The sequence below is a fragment of the Aquarana catesbeiana genome, linkage group LG02, assembly GCF_042186555.1.
Source record: "Aquarana catesbeiana isolate 2022-GZ linkage group LG02, ASM4218655v1, whole genome shotgun sequence".
NCBI classification, from domain to species: Eukaryota; Metazoa; Chordata; class Amphibia; order Anura; family Ranidae; genus Aquarana; species Aquarana catesbeiana.
In genome coordinates this window covers 321,802,365-321,821,085 of record NC_133325.1, presented here as the reverse complement: position 1 = coordinate 321,821,085, position 18,721 = coordinate 321,802,365, and the positions used below count along the sequence as shown (strand labels likewise).

The 18,721-nt window shown below is 39.8% G+C and overlaps 1 protein-coding gene across 5 annotated transcripts in view; it reads left to right on the top strand.

Moving 5' to 3' along the window:
- NPAS2 (neuronal PAS domain protein 2) overlaps positions 1 to 10,951 on the top strand; it is a 241,842-nt gene extending 230,891 nt beyond the window's left edge. For all 5 annotated transcript variants that reach the window (XM_073614781.1, XM_073614783.1, XM_073614785.1 and 2 more), the window contains 3 exons: positions 4,220 to 4,303; positions 6,182 to 6,359; positions 9,204 to 10,951. In XM_073614781.1, coding sequence (XP_073470882.1) covers positions 4,220 to 4,303; positions 6,182 to 6,359; positions 9,204 to 9,350 — 409 coding nt within the window. In that variant the 3' untranslated portion in view covers positions 9,351 to 10,951. The remainder of the gene's footprint in view (positions 1 to 4,219; positions 4,304 to 6,181; positions 6,360 to 9,203) is intronic.
- The last annotated feature ends 7,770 nt before the right edge of the window (positions 10,952 to 18,721 follow it).

Below are 18,721 nucleotides of genomic sequence, written 5' to 3'. Positions count from 1 at the left end.
GAATTTTCGGGAAATAAAAGTCCAATGAGGCATACATACGATCGGAACAGACAAAAAAGCTTTGAAAAGCTTCCGTCTGACTTTTTCTGCCGGACATTCCGCTCGCGTGTACGCGGCTTAAGATTGTTGGACGACTGAGCGTCTGATTTTTGTCAAAAGGGCGTGTGCGGGATTTTGTCTAGCATACTAACTATCCGCAAATTGTCACTTGACAAACACGAACGTAATGAGGTACTATGAGAGTATAAAGAGGAAGTTCATTTCTCAAGCGCCACCCTTTGGGCCCCTTATGCTAATTTAATGTTAGTGGGAGTTTGGTGAGGGTTGATTCACGATTTTCAGATTGTACAAATTACGAATGCCTTTTAAAATACGTTTGGCATGACTACATGCAAAGCAGCTTCCTTATTATCCCATTAAAGAAGATGAGAATTTTGACATTTCATCAATTGCTGCGTCATGAATGTTAATTCTAGATTACGAACAGTAGTTTACAAGACCAAACTCTTCCCAGTCGTTCCTTTAATTCGAGCATGCGTGTTTATACTTTCGACTTTTGTGTGACGGATTTGTGTACTGACCATCCGAAAATCAGACGTGGAGCCATCGTTTGCCAAAAATTTACTAGCCTGTCATCCAACATTTGTTGTCTGAAAATTGGAAAACAGTTGTCGAAAAGGAGTGAACTAACGGTAAGAATTTCGGACGACAGCCTGTCAAACGACAATCCCCTTCCAGATTTTGCATCGTGTGTACGATGCTTAAGACTGGGTATATAACACATGTCTGTGCAAAACAAATTTATTTTATTTTTTTTAAAGGAAATAGAGAAGAAGCAGATGGAGAAAGAGAGGAAGGGAAGGGGGGAGAGAGAGGGACATAAAAAAAGGGGGAAATTAATAAATGTTGGGGGAAGGGTGGTTGGGATGGGGAGGAGGGGGTCACCTCCAGGGAGCAGGGGTCAACAGCATCAATCAAGCAGTGGAGATCACAGAAAATGAGTCTTAATCAGGTATATTGGAGGAATTCGTCAGAGTCCCGTAAAGCGGAGGTCAGATCTTCCATTTGTTCTCATATATATCTGTTTATTAATTTTCCAAATAATTCACAAACACTAAAACACTTAAAACAAACAAACAACACAATCCGCTTTGCTACATACATATCAAAATGAAAAAAGGTCTACAGTTTTTCATCACTAAATCTTAAATCAGATATTATACAAAGAAACTAAAATCAAATATATAGCGATGCACCAATGTAGAAACCTTTAAATACTCTAAAATAGAAAAAAAAAAAAAGAAAAAAGAAAAAACATCAAACAAAACAAAACTAAAAAAAAAAAATGTATAAAATATTAATAAAAAAATAAAAGGGGAAAGGGAAGGGGGGGAGTAGGAGTTTTCCCTTCGTTATTTGCAGGTTTTATGTTAGTCATACTTGAACTTAAGCCTCGATGAAGCTCAGCCAAGAAATCCACTAGCATTGGTGAGTCTTTAAATGTTAACCATGTCAACCAAACCCTTTTAAACTTCTCCGTAGTATCATTATTTTCAGCTACCAGTTCTTCCATGCGCATAACACCATTTAGAGTCTCAATCCACTCCATAAATGAAGGGATGGTAGATGACTTCCAATACCTAGAGATTAATTGTCTTACAGCTGAAACAAAGAAGCATAGAAGAGATTACCTAACTCGAGGTAAAGTCTGAGGTAAAAGAGAAAGAAGGGTCACTTCTGCAGAATTATGAACTGACTCGCCTGTAACTATATTATAAAGATTTATTATACGTTCCCATAGTTTGTTAATAGGAGGACAAGCCCACCAAACATGTAGGAAATCTCCCATAGAGAGACGACAGCGCCAGCACAATTCCGACTGGGACAAAAAAATGCGATGTAAATTGACTGGAATGCGGTACCATCTTGATAGCAGTTTAAAATTACGTTCCTGAGTATCACTGAAACGCATCAACATGGAAACATCAGCATGGAAACACATGAACAGGCGTTATCATTATATAAACTCTAATATCCTAATTATAAATCATCCACTAAAAATAACACGGATCAATGCAAAATAGGAAAAAAATTAATTAAAAAAAGGCAAAATTATATAGAGCATGGAACCACCCACCACACCAACAGGCCTTAACATTATATAGATAAAATAGCACCTAAAAGTCCAAAAACATCCTGCGTCCCCACAACGCCACAGCTGGGCTCATGTCATGCCATGGCACCATAAAGACACAGGACCCCACCAGACCCCGAAATGCCACTCCACTCATCCAGATAATTTTTGTTCCTTTCTTTTTTCCTTCTTTTCTACCATTTGTTCAATGTCCTTTACTCTTGTGAGCCATTGGGTCACCGTCGGTGCAGATTGTTGCTTCCACAGGGGTGGAATGCAAGCTCGTGCAGCATTAAGGAGATGTTTAAGAAGAGATTTATGAAAGCATTTCCTTGATAAAGGAGTAAGGTTAAATAGGACCGCTGCTGGGTTATCTTACAAAGAAATGTCTGTGAGTTTATGTATGAGCTTGAGAACTGGTTGAGGCTACATCTTTGAAAACAATTCAGCTCCCTTTTCTGTGCTGATAGATTTCTTTTAAAAAGCCTGACTTTATAGCTGAAAGTATAACTACAGGCAATACTTTTTACACTTTGGATAACATAATGGAGGCTTATAATTCCTTGCTCTGTTAACCACTTCCTGCCCACCATATAACAAAATGACGTGCGCAAAGTTGTTAAGTTATCCTGACTGGACGTCATATGATGTCCAACAGGATAAGCCGCGAACACGCGCCCGCGGTAGCACTCAGTGCGGCGATCGTTGGTGTAGTGTGTCAGTCTGACACACCGCATCTCCAATCTAGGTAAAGAGCCTCTAAAGTAGGCTCTTTACCATGTGATCAGCTGTGTCTAATCACAGCGTAAACCAGAAGAGCTGTTTATCGGCTTTTCCTCCACTCGCACTGACAAACGCGAGTAGAGGAGAGTCGATCGGCTGCTATCCTGACGGGGGGGAGCTGCACTGATTCATTATCAGTGCAGCCCCCCCCTTCGAGGATGCCCACCAGGGATGCCCACCCATGACCACCAGGGATGCCAATCAGTGCCCATTAGAGGTGCCAATCAGTGCCCATTATAGATGACAATCAGTGCCCATCAGTAATGCCTGCTAGTGCCTCCTCATCAGTGCTGTCTATCAGTGCCATCTATCATTGCCCATCAGCGCCACCCATCAGTGCCACCTATAAGTGCCCATCCGTGCCACCTATAAGTACCCATCAGTGCAGTATTTCAGTGCCCAACAGTGTCACCTATCAGTGCCCATCAATACAACCTATGAGTGCCCATCAGTGCCGCCTATCAATGCCCATCACTGCTGCATATCAGTGCCCATCAGTGCTGCATATTAGTGCCCATCATCAGTGCCACCTCATTAGTGCCATCTCATCAGTGCCGCCTTATCAGTGCCCGTCAGTGCAGCCTCATCAGTGCCCATCAGTGAAGGAGAAAACTTACTTAGTTACAAAATTTTATAACAAAGAAAAACTTTTTATTTTTTCACAATTTTTCAGGCTTTTTTATTTGTTTAGCAAAAAATAAAAACCCCAGTGGTGATGAAATACCACCAAAAGAAAGCATATTTGTGTGAACAAAATTATAAAAATTTTGTTTGGGTACAGTCTTGCATGACCACGCAATTGTCATTTAAAAATGCGACAGTGCTGAAAGCTGAAAATTGGCCTGGGCAGGAAAGGGGGAGAGTGCCTTGTACTGAAGTGGTTAATTTACCATTAAAAGTGTTTTGATGTTTCTGTTCGATAAGTGAAAAAAAAGCCAGTTGATTTGTACAGAAACCCAGTGTTCTTCTTTGCTCTCTGAAGTGTTATCTCAACATTATCCGTCCTGCCCAGGACAGAACACCCCCTTCCAACGGTATAGAGATCAGGAGAGAGGAAGGTAGGTGTAGTCCTAACACACTTCCTAAGGTATCAATGCTGTACCTCTATAGATACAAAACAGTGGGTAAGCATTGTAAGCCGAGGACAGTATGTTATTAGCATGATCACCAGGTAAACATAAAAGAGCCTGAAAAAGACTAGTAAGTTCAAATATGTTACATGTTTTTTTCTTGGGTTTAGATACGCTTTATTTATGCAATATGTAGTTGAACTTAACAGTGTTTTCATTTTTCATTATGCAGACTATTGCTTAGTCAACCTATCCAGCCAATGATGCCAAGCCCCTGTAGCACAAGGCGGTACTCAGATAGTGGACATCAGATAAAGTGGGTGCTCTGTCATAATGTAATACTGCACAAATCTACTGTTAGACTGTGTTTGCCATACATGTCTAGATGACTAGGGGTTAAATTAAAGCTGAATTCATTAACAGTCAATTTGACAACTGTGCAGGCACACTATGAGTTAAGTCAATTGAGGTGCATGCCACCTAGTGGACTTATCTTTTTAATTTACAACTGACAGTTTTGTGGGGCTCTAGAAGAATAGCTATCACTATAGAGCTCTGACGCTGGACTTTCTGGTCTCAGCTCCTTCAACTTCAGAGTTGCATGAAGCTGCTGTGCCCACTCCTCCCCTCTGCTGCCCATTCACAGCAGCCTTTGTTTTTTTGTAAACTTATTCACAAAATACAAAGGAATCTGTGAATGGGCAGCAGAGGGGAAAGATGGGCAGAGATGCTGCTTGTGAGAACACAGTGGGGGTTATTTACAAAAACTGAAGCATGCAAAATCTGGTGCAACTCTGCATAGAAACCAGTCAGCTTCCAGGTTTTATTGCCAAAGCTTAACTGAACAAGCTGAAATTAGAAGCTGATTGGCTACCATGCACAGCTGCACCAGACTCTGAGAGCACCAGTTTTAGTAAATCTCCCACAGTGTCTCACTTTTCATAGACCCAGAGTGTAGTGATAGCTATCCTCCTCCGGGAATGCCATAAAACTGTCAGATCTAAATTAAAGAGATAAGACCACAGGTGACATGCACCTCATTGGACTTAACTCAGAGTGTGTCTGCAAATTTATCAAAGTGACTGAATTCCTAGAATTCAACTTTAATCACCTTTTTTCGTCATTTTCAGTGATGTATTTTTATAGCAACAAGATAGTAAACCATTTCTATCAAAATGAATGTATTTAACATGTCTTAAAAAAATTAAGTAAAATTAGCGTGTCAGTATTATAGTTTTATTATACTTACTCTTTACTGTATCTCAAATAATAAAAAATAAAAAAACTTAAAAACTTTGACTCTCACTATTAGCCTCAGGATGATCCCCAATCTTTGGGGCAAATTTTGTTAGTTTATAGCATAGTCAATAGGGGCTTACTATATGTTCAACAGCAAACTGTAGTCTTGCTTTAATGTTTTTTTCATACAGCAAAGACTTTTTCTTGGCAATCTCTTTCTGATTGTAGATTCATGCACCTTGACCCCAACTTTTGTTAGAGTTACTTATACACACCACAATTAAATTTTAAGATTCTTGGAGACTTCTTTTAGAATCAATCAGTCAGCCCTTGGGCTGAATATGCTTGGCTGGTCACTCCTGGAGAAATCACCAGTTGTTTGAAATCTACTAGAATATTTTCCTTATAGTAGAATGATTGATTTCAAATCATTTGGCAAGCTTGTTAATTCCGTTGCCAGTCTCATAGGCATCTACAACTTTCTTTCTAAGGGCTTTAGAAAGCTCCATTGATCTTGGTATAATCACACCACACATTCGAATAACAAAGAGAACACCAGTCCCTAGATATCTAAGGTTTAACAAAGACAGGTTACACCTGCCTACTGCCTAAGGATGGTCTAATCTTTTGTACCTAGTCTGGTATATGTTGTTTTTGCAAGTATATCATCTTTATCTGTAGGCACTATTTTAGTCCAAATCCTATTTTACTATTTAAATACTATTTTAGTCAAAGTACTATTTTAGTCAAGTTGGCCTGTTCTAATATATTAATAATGTCAACAATGGGGTGTACTTACATTTTTACATGACTATAAATGTGCTCAATTGTCCACCTCTAAACCTTAGATTATAACTCACAACTATGAGTATGTGTCCTTATGAATATATTGCTTCTGTTTTATTCCCTGCTAAGAAAAGGCTCTGATAATGTTTTTTGTCCTGTAATACAACAGATATTCACAAAACCCACAAATATTTAGGAGTCTAGAAGTGCAGAGTGCTGCCAACAATACTCCAATTATGCTAATGGGTCAAGCCATTTTACATCCAGGATTTACATCAGTACATTCCTCCCAACAGCAAGACGTTCAGGCTATGCAAGCTCAGCAGCAACAGCAGCAATTTTCCCAGGTAAAGTATCAGTGGTGTTGGATGTGACCAGTTAATGCCAGAGATGGGCCTATAATTAGAAGTTTGAATTTCTGCTATGATGATGACGTATATGTTAAAGCTGAAGTTTGATTTAATTTGCCTAGTGCATTAAGAGTCAAACTAGCTCAAAAGGTACCTGATTATTGAGGGCTACTGTTCTACACTACTATCAGATGCAAGCCTACCTTGGAAATTTTGAATGTTGTTCATGATCCAGGATGATGAGAGAGAGATGAAGTTACACATCAAAGCATACTCCCACTGTGAGGTGTTTCTTTGATACAGGCAGCAAGATATCACAGAAAACTTACTTAATGGTAGAAGTGAGTAGAGTAAATTTTCTGACTTTAGCGAGGGTGCAGTGTCTGCTGGATAACATTGGTAGCTCAGTGATTTATTTTACTTCGTGCCTGCAGTTGCTGTTAACTCCAATGCAAATAATTGGCATATGTGGAGGGACCAATCCAGTGGCAACCTGGTGCTCCATCAGTCATGGGGGGGGGCGGCAAACAAACCTGAGAGATCTACGCCCCCCCCCCCCCCCCGGTTGTTCCAGCCCACCACCCCACACCAATTCCCCCCTTCCCAGTTGCGGGCTCGCTCGCCGATCGATCGACAGTTACCCCATCCAGGTCGTGGCTGCGGCTTTTCCCCTTAGTCTCCTCCATGTCCCGGTGGTCGCTGCTTTCTCCTCCCAGCTAATCGGGTCTTCGGACTCCCGGCCAATGTAGTTTTAGGACTCCTGGCCAATCGGGTCTCAGGACCCGCTTCCTGATTGGCCAAGAGGAGAAACAGGAAGAAATTAGCGAATATTAATTTGCTAATGTCACACAACTGGGTGGGCTCAGGGCACAGTGCTCTGCTCTGCTGGGCCCCTAATGGACAGGCCGCTACTGGTTGAATTAATCTGGCATATAAGGGAATTTCATAAACTGCATCATACCAGCAGTAAGGAAGCGTTAATGTGCAATCTGCCTTAGGATGTTTTTTTTCTAGAGAGGTGACTCATGATAGCTAAAGTGGTTGTAAACCTCAAAAATAAATATATGAACAAAGCTTATCATAGAGTGTGTGCTTGTCTCAATCCAGAGCACAAAGTGTATTTTCTACCAGCTGCCTCAATACTCTGCTATCGGCATGAGTAAATTCTGACAAGTTTTCTCGACACCAACAGGTAACAAGGTGACAGGGGAGGTAGCTGTGATTCGCAGTCTGTGTGTTGTGTGAAGTGGATGGGTATTTTTCCTCCAGTCAGCTCTAAACTCTACTCACTGAGCTCTACAGAGTCTACATTCAGCTTACCCCCCCCCCCTGCTTTCTGAAATCTCAGACAAGCTGTGTGAATTCTGCATTTTGTACTGATGTAGAGAACAGATAGATGCAGATAAACAGGTACAACATATGTAGGAAGATTTGTTTCATCTCTGTGTATCAACTGAGGTCAGTCACTTCCCTGGGTATAGGCCTCTTGCACACGGTACTGATGTTTGAGCATCTGCTTTTTTGGATGTAACTTCAGGCGTCTGTTTTGCGCGTATTTATGCGCGTTTGCACAATACGTTCCTAAGGAAAATTCATTCATATTTATGCTCACATGCACATATTTGTGCTTATTTGCACGTACTGGCGCAAAATATTAACCAGGAACGCAGATTTTTCTATTTTTTTTTTTTAATCAAGAATACGCAGTGCTTGTTTATGTGCCTGCACATTGTAAACAATCGGCTGCATTGTAGATCAGTAAAAAAAAAACGCTGTACTGAGCTTTTTCATGCTGCAGTGTGCAAGAGGCCTAAAGGTTTATAAACACTTTAATAAAAAGAGGAATACAATTACTAGTTTTGCAACATTGTATCCATAATATGAATTTGGCAAAACCCACGAGAGAAATATTGGGCTGCAACTAACTGATAACTTTCTTCTGAAAACACTAGTTATGTGGCTGTCCTGCTTTTATTTTGGCCAAATTGCTCAATGAGATGCTGAACAAGGAACAATATGCAGAGTTGGGTCCTAATCTCTGCTTTAGTGCCCTGGAGTCATGAAACCTAGGGCTCTCCATCATATCTTTTTCAGAACGTTCATAAAATGAATAAATAAATGAATAAAATGCCATACTTATTGCTGGTCAATGAAGCTGTCCATCATAGGTATGGACCAAAAGTGAGTCAAGCCAAGCTTGGCTTTCCTTTTTGATTAATGGCTCCCAGGGTGCTTCAGCAGGGATGTCAAGGTTGTGTGTGGACACCAAGTTCCTGCAGTTTACCAAATTACAACAGGTTTACTTTGCAATGTGTCTAAAAGCAAAGTACCAGTCAGGAAAGCCTCACAACACGGAAGCTGTCATTTATGACCTGGACATATTCTAGTATTAAGATACACTTTTATAAAGTTGCCCTGTTTCTAATATCAAGAACTTAGTTGCAGCCCAGGATAATCACAGCATCAATCTGAAGTTTTTCACACAGGTATTTTGCTTTGTGACAAGAAGCTGTTTTCTCAAACAGAACAACAATCAAGCCTTCATATTCACTTACAGATCTGGGTTAGGATTCAAGAATAAAATACGCAAACAGTGATTCATGAGTTGCCAAGGAGACAAGTTATTTTTAGTCAGAGTCATTATTGAACATTCAAACTTTCCATTATGTGTTTCACTTACGTATTTGTGCTTTTTTGGCTTGATGTGATGAAGGCTTTTTTTTGCAGAGTTTGTTGTGATTTTTATCATTTAAGTGTATGACCAGCACAGAAAAGTATGTTTCTAAATCACCCAGCCAAACTTTTTAAGTGAAATTCAATTTGTTTGTTTCTTTCCACTAGGTGGCGACAACAAGCACTTTACAGAAGGAACAGCCAGATTCTTTGATTCTGCCAACTTACTCCCAGCATCAAGGGTCTATAGGGTTACAACAGCATGTCTCACCAAGAAGAACTAATAGTCTATCAGAGACATCAGGTGTCCAGTGATGAAAATGAAAGTCAGACATGTTTTATTTCACCAGCTGGTCTAATATTTCCTGGTGTCTGCCCTGTGGAACATTTCTGGAATGTTATGATCGGTAGGAGGCATCACATATTTCCTAACAGAGGTTGTCAGCTGCAACTGGGACCTAGTTCATTTACTACTGGTGGGAATTGATGGTTCAGGTTTTATAAAAACAAGTCTGTCTGCACATATTGTTTGTGGCACTTTTCTTTCCGATAAAACACTGTGTTCAGTCAGTGTGACTCAAGAAGACAATCTAGAACTTTTTCAAAAGGGTTTTGACTCGTGGTCAAAGATTTTGTGCCCAATGTGGGGACCTTATCTGTGTCAGGGCTGGTCTGCCCTCTGCTGCTCCATGATTGTTGCTATTTTGTCCATTGGGTTTAAATTGCCTCTTCATGATTTTCTCTCTCATGTCTGAAACAGCTGAAGGTGCATAATGCTTTGGGAGATATTTGGTGTAACAGACAAGTATGAACACAACATTTTATTCACATGAGAAGGTCCCATAAACTTCAGTGTATGCAGTGTTCCATTTGTCTTAATGTAAACAGGACTGTTAATGTTCGCCAGATTCACTGCACGTTATGTGTCTTCAGTAGCTTGTAAGTGTTTTGAGTCAAGATCGGGGGGAAAAAAATTAAATCCTACAAGCAGAGCTGTTTCTCATGTAACATAAAATATGGGAGCAATTAACACGACTTAATAGATTTGAAGAGTGTCTACATGTAGTCAGAACAATTCTTAGTCACTGTTAAATGCACCTTTTAAACAAGAGATTAGTTATATCACTTGGCATGGTGTTCTTTGTGCCTCAGTGATCCTGTTAGCTTCTACAGAACGTTTAGAATGCATTGTTTTGAATACTGGCTAGGACTACCTAATCACGCCTTCCACTGTGTTACAGAAACACTCATATTAAAGAGGAGCAGTCTGCTCACATAATTTGTAATAAAAAAAAATATTTGCCATTCTAAAGCTTCCCTTCAATCACTTTGCATATTATTTTATATATACTGTGATTCTGTACTTGCCAAATATGCTGCAGAAATCTCCCTCCACTGAGTCTGGCTGCTGCCATATTAACTGTGGGCAGCTGAAGCTGCTACTTGTTCACTTTCTGGATTTACAGAGGCAGACCTCCCGCTCTGCGGCCCTGGAGCTCTCATTGGCCCTCTTATGACTCATCCCCCCTCCCTTCCAGGCAAACTCTCATGAGAGAGAGAGCTGTGCATGATGTCATAAGCCTAGGCTTTTTACCAGACAGACAGGAAGTGGGCTGTATAAGATATTTACTGGCAGAAAAAAAAAAGTTTTACAATCCAAAGTTAAAACAACAAGGGCAGAAGATTTAATAGATGGAAAGTTGGAAAAATGACTGAATGTCCGCTTTAAGTACTATGAGAAGTTGACCGTAGTAAAAACATATTTAAATATTATATTAAACATTATATAACTGAAAACAAACCTTTGTCACCATATACGTATTCCCAAACAGAAAAGAAGGCAACAAATTAATATCTGCAGGATAGCATGATGGGAGAAAGCAAGCAAAAGCATTTCTGAAATCAATGGGCTGCTTTAACCCCCCTGGCGGTATTCCCGAGTCTGGCTCGGGTTGGATTTTTCATACCAAAAGCGGTAACCCCGAGCCAGACTCGGGCTTGCATCGCAGGATCCAGGAAGAGCATACTTACCTTGTCCCCTGGTTCCTGCAATGTCTCCCCGCTGTGATCGGCGAGCCGCTGTGTCTCGCTCGATTCACAGTGCCGAGCTCCGTTCCCTGCGAGCGTTGCGACGCACGGGGACGGAGTTCGGCGGTAAATTCAAAAGTGAAACACACAGTATAGATACAGCATACTGTAATCTTACAGATTACAGTACTGTATCAAATAACTACACATCCCCTTTGTCCCTAGTGGTCTGTCCAGTGTCCTGCATGCAGTTTTATATATATAAAACTGTTCTTTCTGCCAGGAAACTGGAGATTGTCCATAGCAACCAAAACTGTCTCTTTACATCAAAAGTGGTTTTAGACCAGCTAGAAAAAAGCGATAATAAATTAGAATCACTCGCAGAATTGAGCGATAGTGATTTGTGAGGAGATCCGTCATCAAACACTAAAAGTAACAAAAGCTAAAATTCTGCAACTGAGCAAATTTCAGTGTTTTTGATTTGATTACATTATTGAATAATTTTTATTATTATTATATTATTATTTGTTATAATTATTTATAGTTATTTATTATATTATAATTTTTTATTTCGTTTTTCAAACTTTATCATACCCGGGATGTCTACTAGACTCTTGTTTGGACAGATTCAAGTGAACTATTCCTAAGAATTACAGGCCTACAATATAAAACGCCAAATTTCTGTGCAAAATAATTGTACCGCTTTCAGCACCTAAAATCAGAAATAATCATACCGCCAGGGAGGTTAATACTCTATGTACCACTAAGTGGGAGATACCCAGCATGCAACTGTGATGAGCACTGGTCACCTATACAGTGCACAGAAAAGCAGGAAAAAAGTGCTTAATATTGTGTCAGGTACTTTGTATCTTATTTCAGTCCTGTCTACTCTTTAGCAGAGCACAGAAAGCTTGACTTCTGTAATAACACAGATGCAAACCCTGTTGGTGAACATAAAATAGTAGACATGTGCACACTGAAATATTTCGTTTCGGAATTTCGTTTTCGTCCGAAAAATACATTTATTTAGTTACTCCCGAAATTCGTTTTTATTTTTAGTTTTTCGTTAAAAATTGCATTCGTCCAAAAATCCAAATGAATTAAGGTCGAATCTGTCATTGAAGGCTTATGGTGTCTGTCGAATGTTCAAAGAAGATTCAACGGAGCAGCTAAACTGTACGACGCCGTATAGTTTAGCTGCTCCATCTAATCTTCTTAGAACTTTCAACAGACACCATTATCCAAAGATTCAACGTATTGTATGTTTTTCGCTGCTTTGTCGAATCTTCGTCATTCATGTTGAATGTATATAGTTCAAACAGAAAATGGACTGGTGATAGAGATCACTGATCATACAAGTAACAAGATAGGGTATATAGAATCTATATAGAATCTCAATCTATAATATAGAATCTATAATAATAAATCCCCCCCCCACAACACGGGCAGCCTCTGAGACTATCACAACACTAGCAACACTAGTATCACTATCAAGTTCACAACACTAACACAATAGCAGCAGATTATTATGAAAAAGTTAAGTTGAACTGCAGCTTGCTTCACTATTGTTCTGCTGCTGTGCTTATGCTTAATTGCTAAATAATTCAGGTTCTCTGATAAACGGACCAGCTAAGATTGACTGTCTTCTGAAATGATTCAGTGTGTGTGTCTCTCTCTGCTAGCAAATCCTAAGTGAAAGGAAGTTGGCTGTACGTGTGTACTTACTTCTAGCTATTTTACTGCTCCTCCTCTTTGGTTAAAATCAGCCAATAACATTCATCATTATTTTTATTTTACTTCCCCCACCCAATTCCAGCAGCGATCTTTTCTCCCCTATGTCGAATCTTTTCTCTCTATGTCGAATGTGTTCTCTCTATGTAGAATAATCTTGGACTAATAGAGTTAAGGTTAGGCACATTCGACCACAGGTCCGATAGACACAGATTGTTATTGTCAGCATCATGTCGAATCTCCTATCTATATCGAACTGTTGTAGCAATGAAAATGAAAATAAAGCATTTGTTTATGTCGGATCTTTCGTTTTTCGGATTCTGCACTTTCGTTATCGTTTGTTAAAACGATAACGAAAAAACCTGACATTCGGACGAAAATGCATTCGGACGAAAACGAATGCACATGTCTATAAAATGATGAAATAAACACATGAACAGAAAACAAAGATCCCTGTCTTTACCAATGCAGCACTAAAACAGCACCATAGCAATTTTAAACTTACACCTATTTTAGTGTGAACTTGCCTTGAACTTTACAAATCAAAAAGGGGAATTGTATAGCAAGCATCTATACCAGTGGTCTCTAAACTATGGCCGGGGGCCAGTTGCGGCTCTTTTCTTGCTTTTATCCGGCCCTTGGGACAATATTTCATCCACTGATACCGACAGTGGGCAAAATTCCCTTTCACACCAATAATGGGGTCCAATTTCATCCAATGACGCAAACTATGTGGCCCAATTCTTTCCAATGACACAATGGGGCTCAATGGCACAAATTATGGGGCACTATTCCTCCCAATGACACCAACGATGGGTCACTATTCCTGACACCAAAGATGGGGCATTGTTTTTTCCCACTGACATTGGGACCTTTTCTACGCCCAGTGGCCACAGTCTGCCTCCCAATGGCCACATGTCTGAAGGATCGTAAACTGGCCCTTTGTTTCGAAAGTTTGGAGACCCCTGATCTATACGTACCTGCACACAGCCTCAGATTCCTCCACAAGTTCCCTTGGAACGCACAAAACCCAGAGCAGTATGATGCAAATCTTAACTACTTAAGACTTTTTGACTTTATGTCAAACTTTGGATTATGTTTCATCTGATTGACTTCACTACTAGCCTGTGCTGTCTCACTATCCAAAAGTGAAATGCAGAATGGTGTGAGTCAACTTTGAAGAAGTTTAGACTTGTATAACCGCTTGCCAACTGGCTCTCGCCGATATATGTCAGCAGCAGGGCACGTACAGGCATATTAACGTACCTGTACCTTGCCCTTTAAGAAGCGGCTTGTGGGCCAGGCGCCCACCGAGAGCTCCGTGAGTGTGATCGCGGGTCCCGCGGACTCGATGTCTGCGGGACATCGAGAGAGGAAGAATGGGGAAATGCTGATGTAAACAAGCATTTCCCCGTTATGCCTAGTGACGCTGACACTGATCACAGCTCCCTGTAATTGGGATTGGTGATCAGTGTCGTGTCACACATAGCCCATCCCCCCCACAGTTAGAATCACTCCCTAGGACACAATTAACCCCTACAGCGCCCCCTAGTGGTTAACCCCTTCGCTGCCAGTCACATTTGCACAGTATTCAATGCATTTTTAATCGCTGTAAATGTGAATGGTCCCAAAATAGTGCGAAACGTGTCCGATCTGTCCGCCATGTCGCAGTCACGATAAAAATCACTGATCGCCGCCATTACTAGTAAAAAAAAAAAATTATTAATAAAAATGCCATAAAACTATCCCCTATTTTGTAGACGGTATAACTTTTGCGCCAACCAATCAATAAACGCTTATTGCTAATTTTTTTTTTACCAAAAATATGTAGAAGAATACGTATCGGCCTAAACTGAGGGAAAAAAAATGTTTTCTTATATATTTTTGGGGGATATTTATTATAGCAAAAAAGTAAAAAATAATGCGTTTTTTTCAAAATTGTCGCTATTTTTTTGTTTATAGCGCAAAAAATAAAAACCGCAGGAGGTGGTCAAATACCAACAAAAGAAAGCTCTATTTGTGGGGGAAAAAAAGGACGTCGATTTTGTTTGGGAGCCACGTCGCATGACCGCGCAATTGTCAGTTAAAGCGACGTAGTGCCGAATCGCAAAAAAGGCTCAGGTCTTTTGCCAGCCAAATGGTCCGGGGCTGAAGTGGATAATAGAGTCCCCGAAGTTTCAAGGATTTAATGGTGCTTGAGTATAACCTAAAGATTTGTGAAAAAACCTAGAGGTGCTTGTTTTACAGTTCTGCTGTGCTGGTAGTTTTATTTCTTCATGTTCAATACAGGTTTATTTTAAAATGTATTGCTTGTGTGTGTGTGTGTGCATGTTGGGGAGGGATATTAAAACGTATATATATATATATATATATATATATATATATATATATATATATATAATTAGGATATTAATGCAAGCATTGGGTTGATTTAGTGCCCTTGCTAGTTGTGTAAAAGTTACTGTGGAGGTAATCTACAAAATATTTTTTTTTACAGTTTTTGCTTTTTAATCTCTTTTAAATGCAAATATATATTGATCTAATGCTGCTATCAAAAGAAAGCCCTACTTATTTTAGATTTGTATATAGTGCATGCTAAAACTAATGTTGCTCTAAAAAGCTCTATAAAGCAAAGTGGCTATACAGCCACTCGATCACTTCTACAGGTGGCAGAAGGGGGTCCCCCCTCCTGCCACTGCCCACTGTTTTGAATGGCGGCTTCTGGAGAAACAATGTTGATGTTGTTCCTCCCCCCCTGTGAAATCAGGAACCGGAAGCGACAAGGATTTTGTCACTTCCGGTTTTGGTTTGTTTGTACAAGAATCTGATTAAACTGATCTTGGTTTGATCAGATGGTTTGGAGGCCAGGGGAGACATCTGGGGTCTAATAGAGACCAGATCTCTGCATAATGAGGACCTGTCATGGCCCATGCTTTCACAAAGGACGTTGTTCATCCCTTGTGATAGAAATGAAGTTAAAAATAAAGGTACAGTGTTAAAAAAGTACATATATAAATAAAATAAACAATAAAATTAAAAGAAAAATTGAAAGTACCCCCATCCCCCTGTGCTCACACACAGATGCGCATGTAGGGATGTAAACAGCCATTGCACCACACATGTGAGGTATTGCCGTGGTTTTGTTGCCATTCCATGAATGAATAATTTTAAACCGTGACATGTTTGGTATCTATTTACTCGAAGTGACATCATCTTTTATATTTTATGAAAAAACGGGTATTATATTGTGTTTGTATGCACTAAAATTCATTAAAGATTAAAGATATTTTATTCCAAAAAATTTGCTTTTGAAAAACCACTGCGCAAATACTTGACATGAAACAAAACTGCAACACCAACCATTTTATTCTCTAGAGCCTGTGCTCAAATAATATATATTTAATGTTTAGGGGTTCTAAGTAATTTTCTAGGAATAAAATGATTTTACAAGTATGAGAGAAATGTCAGAAGTGTCTTGGGTGGCAAGTGGTTAAAACAATATCTTTTCTTAAAAACAAATCTAAAACAAAGAACAAAACTTGATAGTATTGCAGTATTGTAGTGGCGGCACAAGTTTTCATTTTTTTACCCTTTTTTTTTTCCCAAAGTAGGCATCATCAATGTGAGAACAAATTATTTAGTCATTAAATATGGCTTCTCTGCTCCCTCGAATACTCCCAAACTTTGATTCCAACTCCCTGTCATTGGTGCCTAGATTTTGGGATTTGAGGGTAGTATATACTTTCTGAAAAGTTATTTACATGTGTATTTGGAGCCGCTAGAGTTTTTTTTGCAACAGTATATCAAGGTCACACAATAATGTGTGCTGCTGTGAGAGACAATAATGGTCTTGTTAAACATAAAATCTTGAATGTGTATGTGAGAAGGCGAGAAAGAGGAGACTGGTGTGATATCATATAACTTGCAGTTCTGAATACTGCAGCTCGCTCTGCTTAGATTATTAGACTCCCCCATTACATTTTTTTAAGTGCAATCCTTTCTACTGGAGGACTGGAACCAGAAATACACATCATAGGTGTTAAAACACAGAGGAATGAACGGTGCAGAAATTTAAATGACCCCATTCAGGCAAAAGTATTGAGCATTTCCCCCTTTTGAGCCCACAGGAACATATTCCGGAGGGTAGTATTGGGGGCATTAGTGGTAGGTTAACTAAAGCCCTTAAACCCAAGGTAAGTATAGTAATAAGTCCTAGTTGCAATCTTGGAACACCCAATAAGAGGATAGCATGCGACCGGTCTAAACTACGTGGCATGTTCACCAATGCCAGGAGCCTGGCGGACAAGATGGGTGAACTATAGATGTTGTTGTATGAGGAGGATTTGGAATTTGTGGAAATTTCAGAGACCTGGTTCAACTGCTCTCACGTTTGGCTGGAAACCATTCAAGGGTATTCCCTTTATTGCAGGAATAGAGAGGGTAAAAAAGGGGGAGGGGTATGTCTATATATCAAGAAAAATGTGCAAGTGAATGTGAGAGATGACATCGCTAAGGGAGCTAGGGAGGAGGTGGAATCCTTATGGGTAGAGCTCTAAAGGGATGAAGCTAAGGGGAAAATAATACTGAGAGTATGCTATAAGCCCCCTAACCTGGCGGAGGTGGACCTCCTATCACAATTTGGATTAGGATTTTGGATTCAAGGATGGGAAGTGTCATCATAATGGGGAATTTTAATTATCCAGACATAGACTGGGCGGAGAGAACCACGCATTCGTCTAACTCTCGCCAGTTCCTAAATGTCTTTCTGGACAATTTCATGGGTCAGATGGTAGACGCACCAACTAGAAATAAAGTGTTACTAGATCTACTGATTACCAACAATACAGACCTGGTCACAGATTTGGAAACACGGGGCAATTTAGGAAACCCAATCACGGGTCAAAGTATAAATCACACAAATAGGAAACATAAGGGGAATACAAAGACACTGAATTTCAAAAGAGACAACTTCCCTAAACTACAAACCTTGCTAGAAGACATAAATTTGGATAAAATCTTAGGAACAAAGAACACGGAGAAGAGATGGGTTCGTTTTAAGAGCATATTAAATACGGTATTAGCCAGTGCAGCCCATTGGGTAATAAATTTAAAAGAGTGAACAAAAGTCCTGGATAGCTTAACTCCAATGTAAAAATGCATATAAAATCAAAGGAGAAGGCCTTCAAAAAAATACAAGGTTGGGGGATCATCAGCATTCAGACTTTACAAAGAATGCAACAAGAAATGAAAGGGTGCAATTAGGGTGGCTAAGATAGAACACAAAATCCCAAGAAATTCTTTAAGTATGTAAACAGTAAAAAAGGGAGGACAGACCATATTGACCCCATAAAGAATGAGGAAGGACATCTGGTTACAAAGGATGGGGAGATGGCAAAGGTATTGAATTTATTCTTCTCCTCAGTCTTCATGAGGGAATCGGGGGGCTTTAGTAACCAAAACTGCAGTGCTTATTCCCATGACACATCACAGAAAGCACCCTCATGGCTATAATTAATAAATCACCGGGACCGGATGGCCTGCACCTAAGGGTACTTAGTGAACTCAGTCAATTTACAAATACCGTACTGGTGACCCCACAATAGGGATAAAACTTTTTTGCGGAAGGGAGCTTAACAAGACACGTGGCCACTCATTAAAATTAGAAGAAAATGAGGTTTAACCATAAACTATAAGGATGTGGAATTCCCTTCCACAGGTGGTGGTCCCAGCGGGGGGCATCGATAGTTTCCAAAAATTATTAGATAAGCACCTGACCAACCACAACATACAGCGATATACAATGTAATACTGACATATAATCTCACACATAGGTTGGATTTGATGGACTTGTGTCTTTTTTTCAACCTGACCTACTATGTAACTATGTAAGAAGCTACCTAGTTCTATCAAAAGAAACCCAAGGAAGT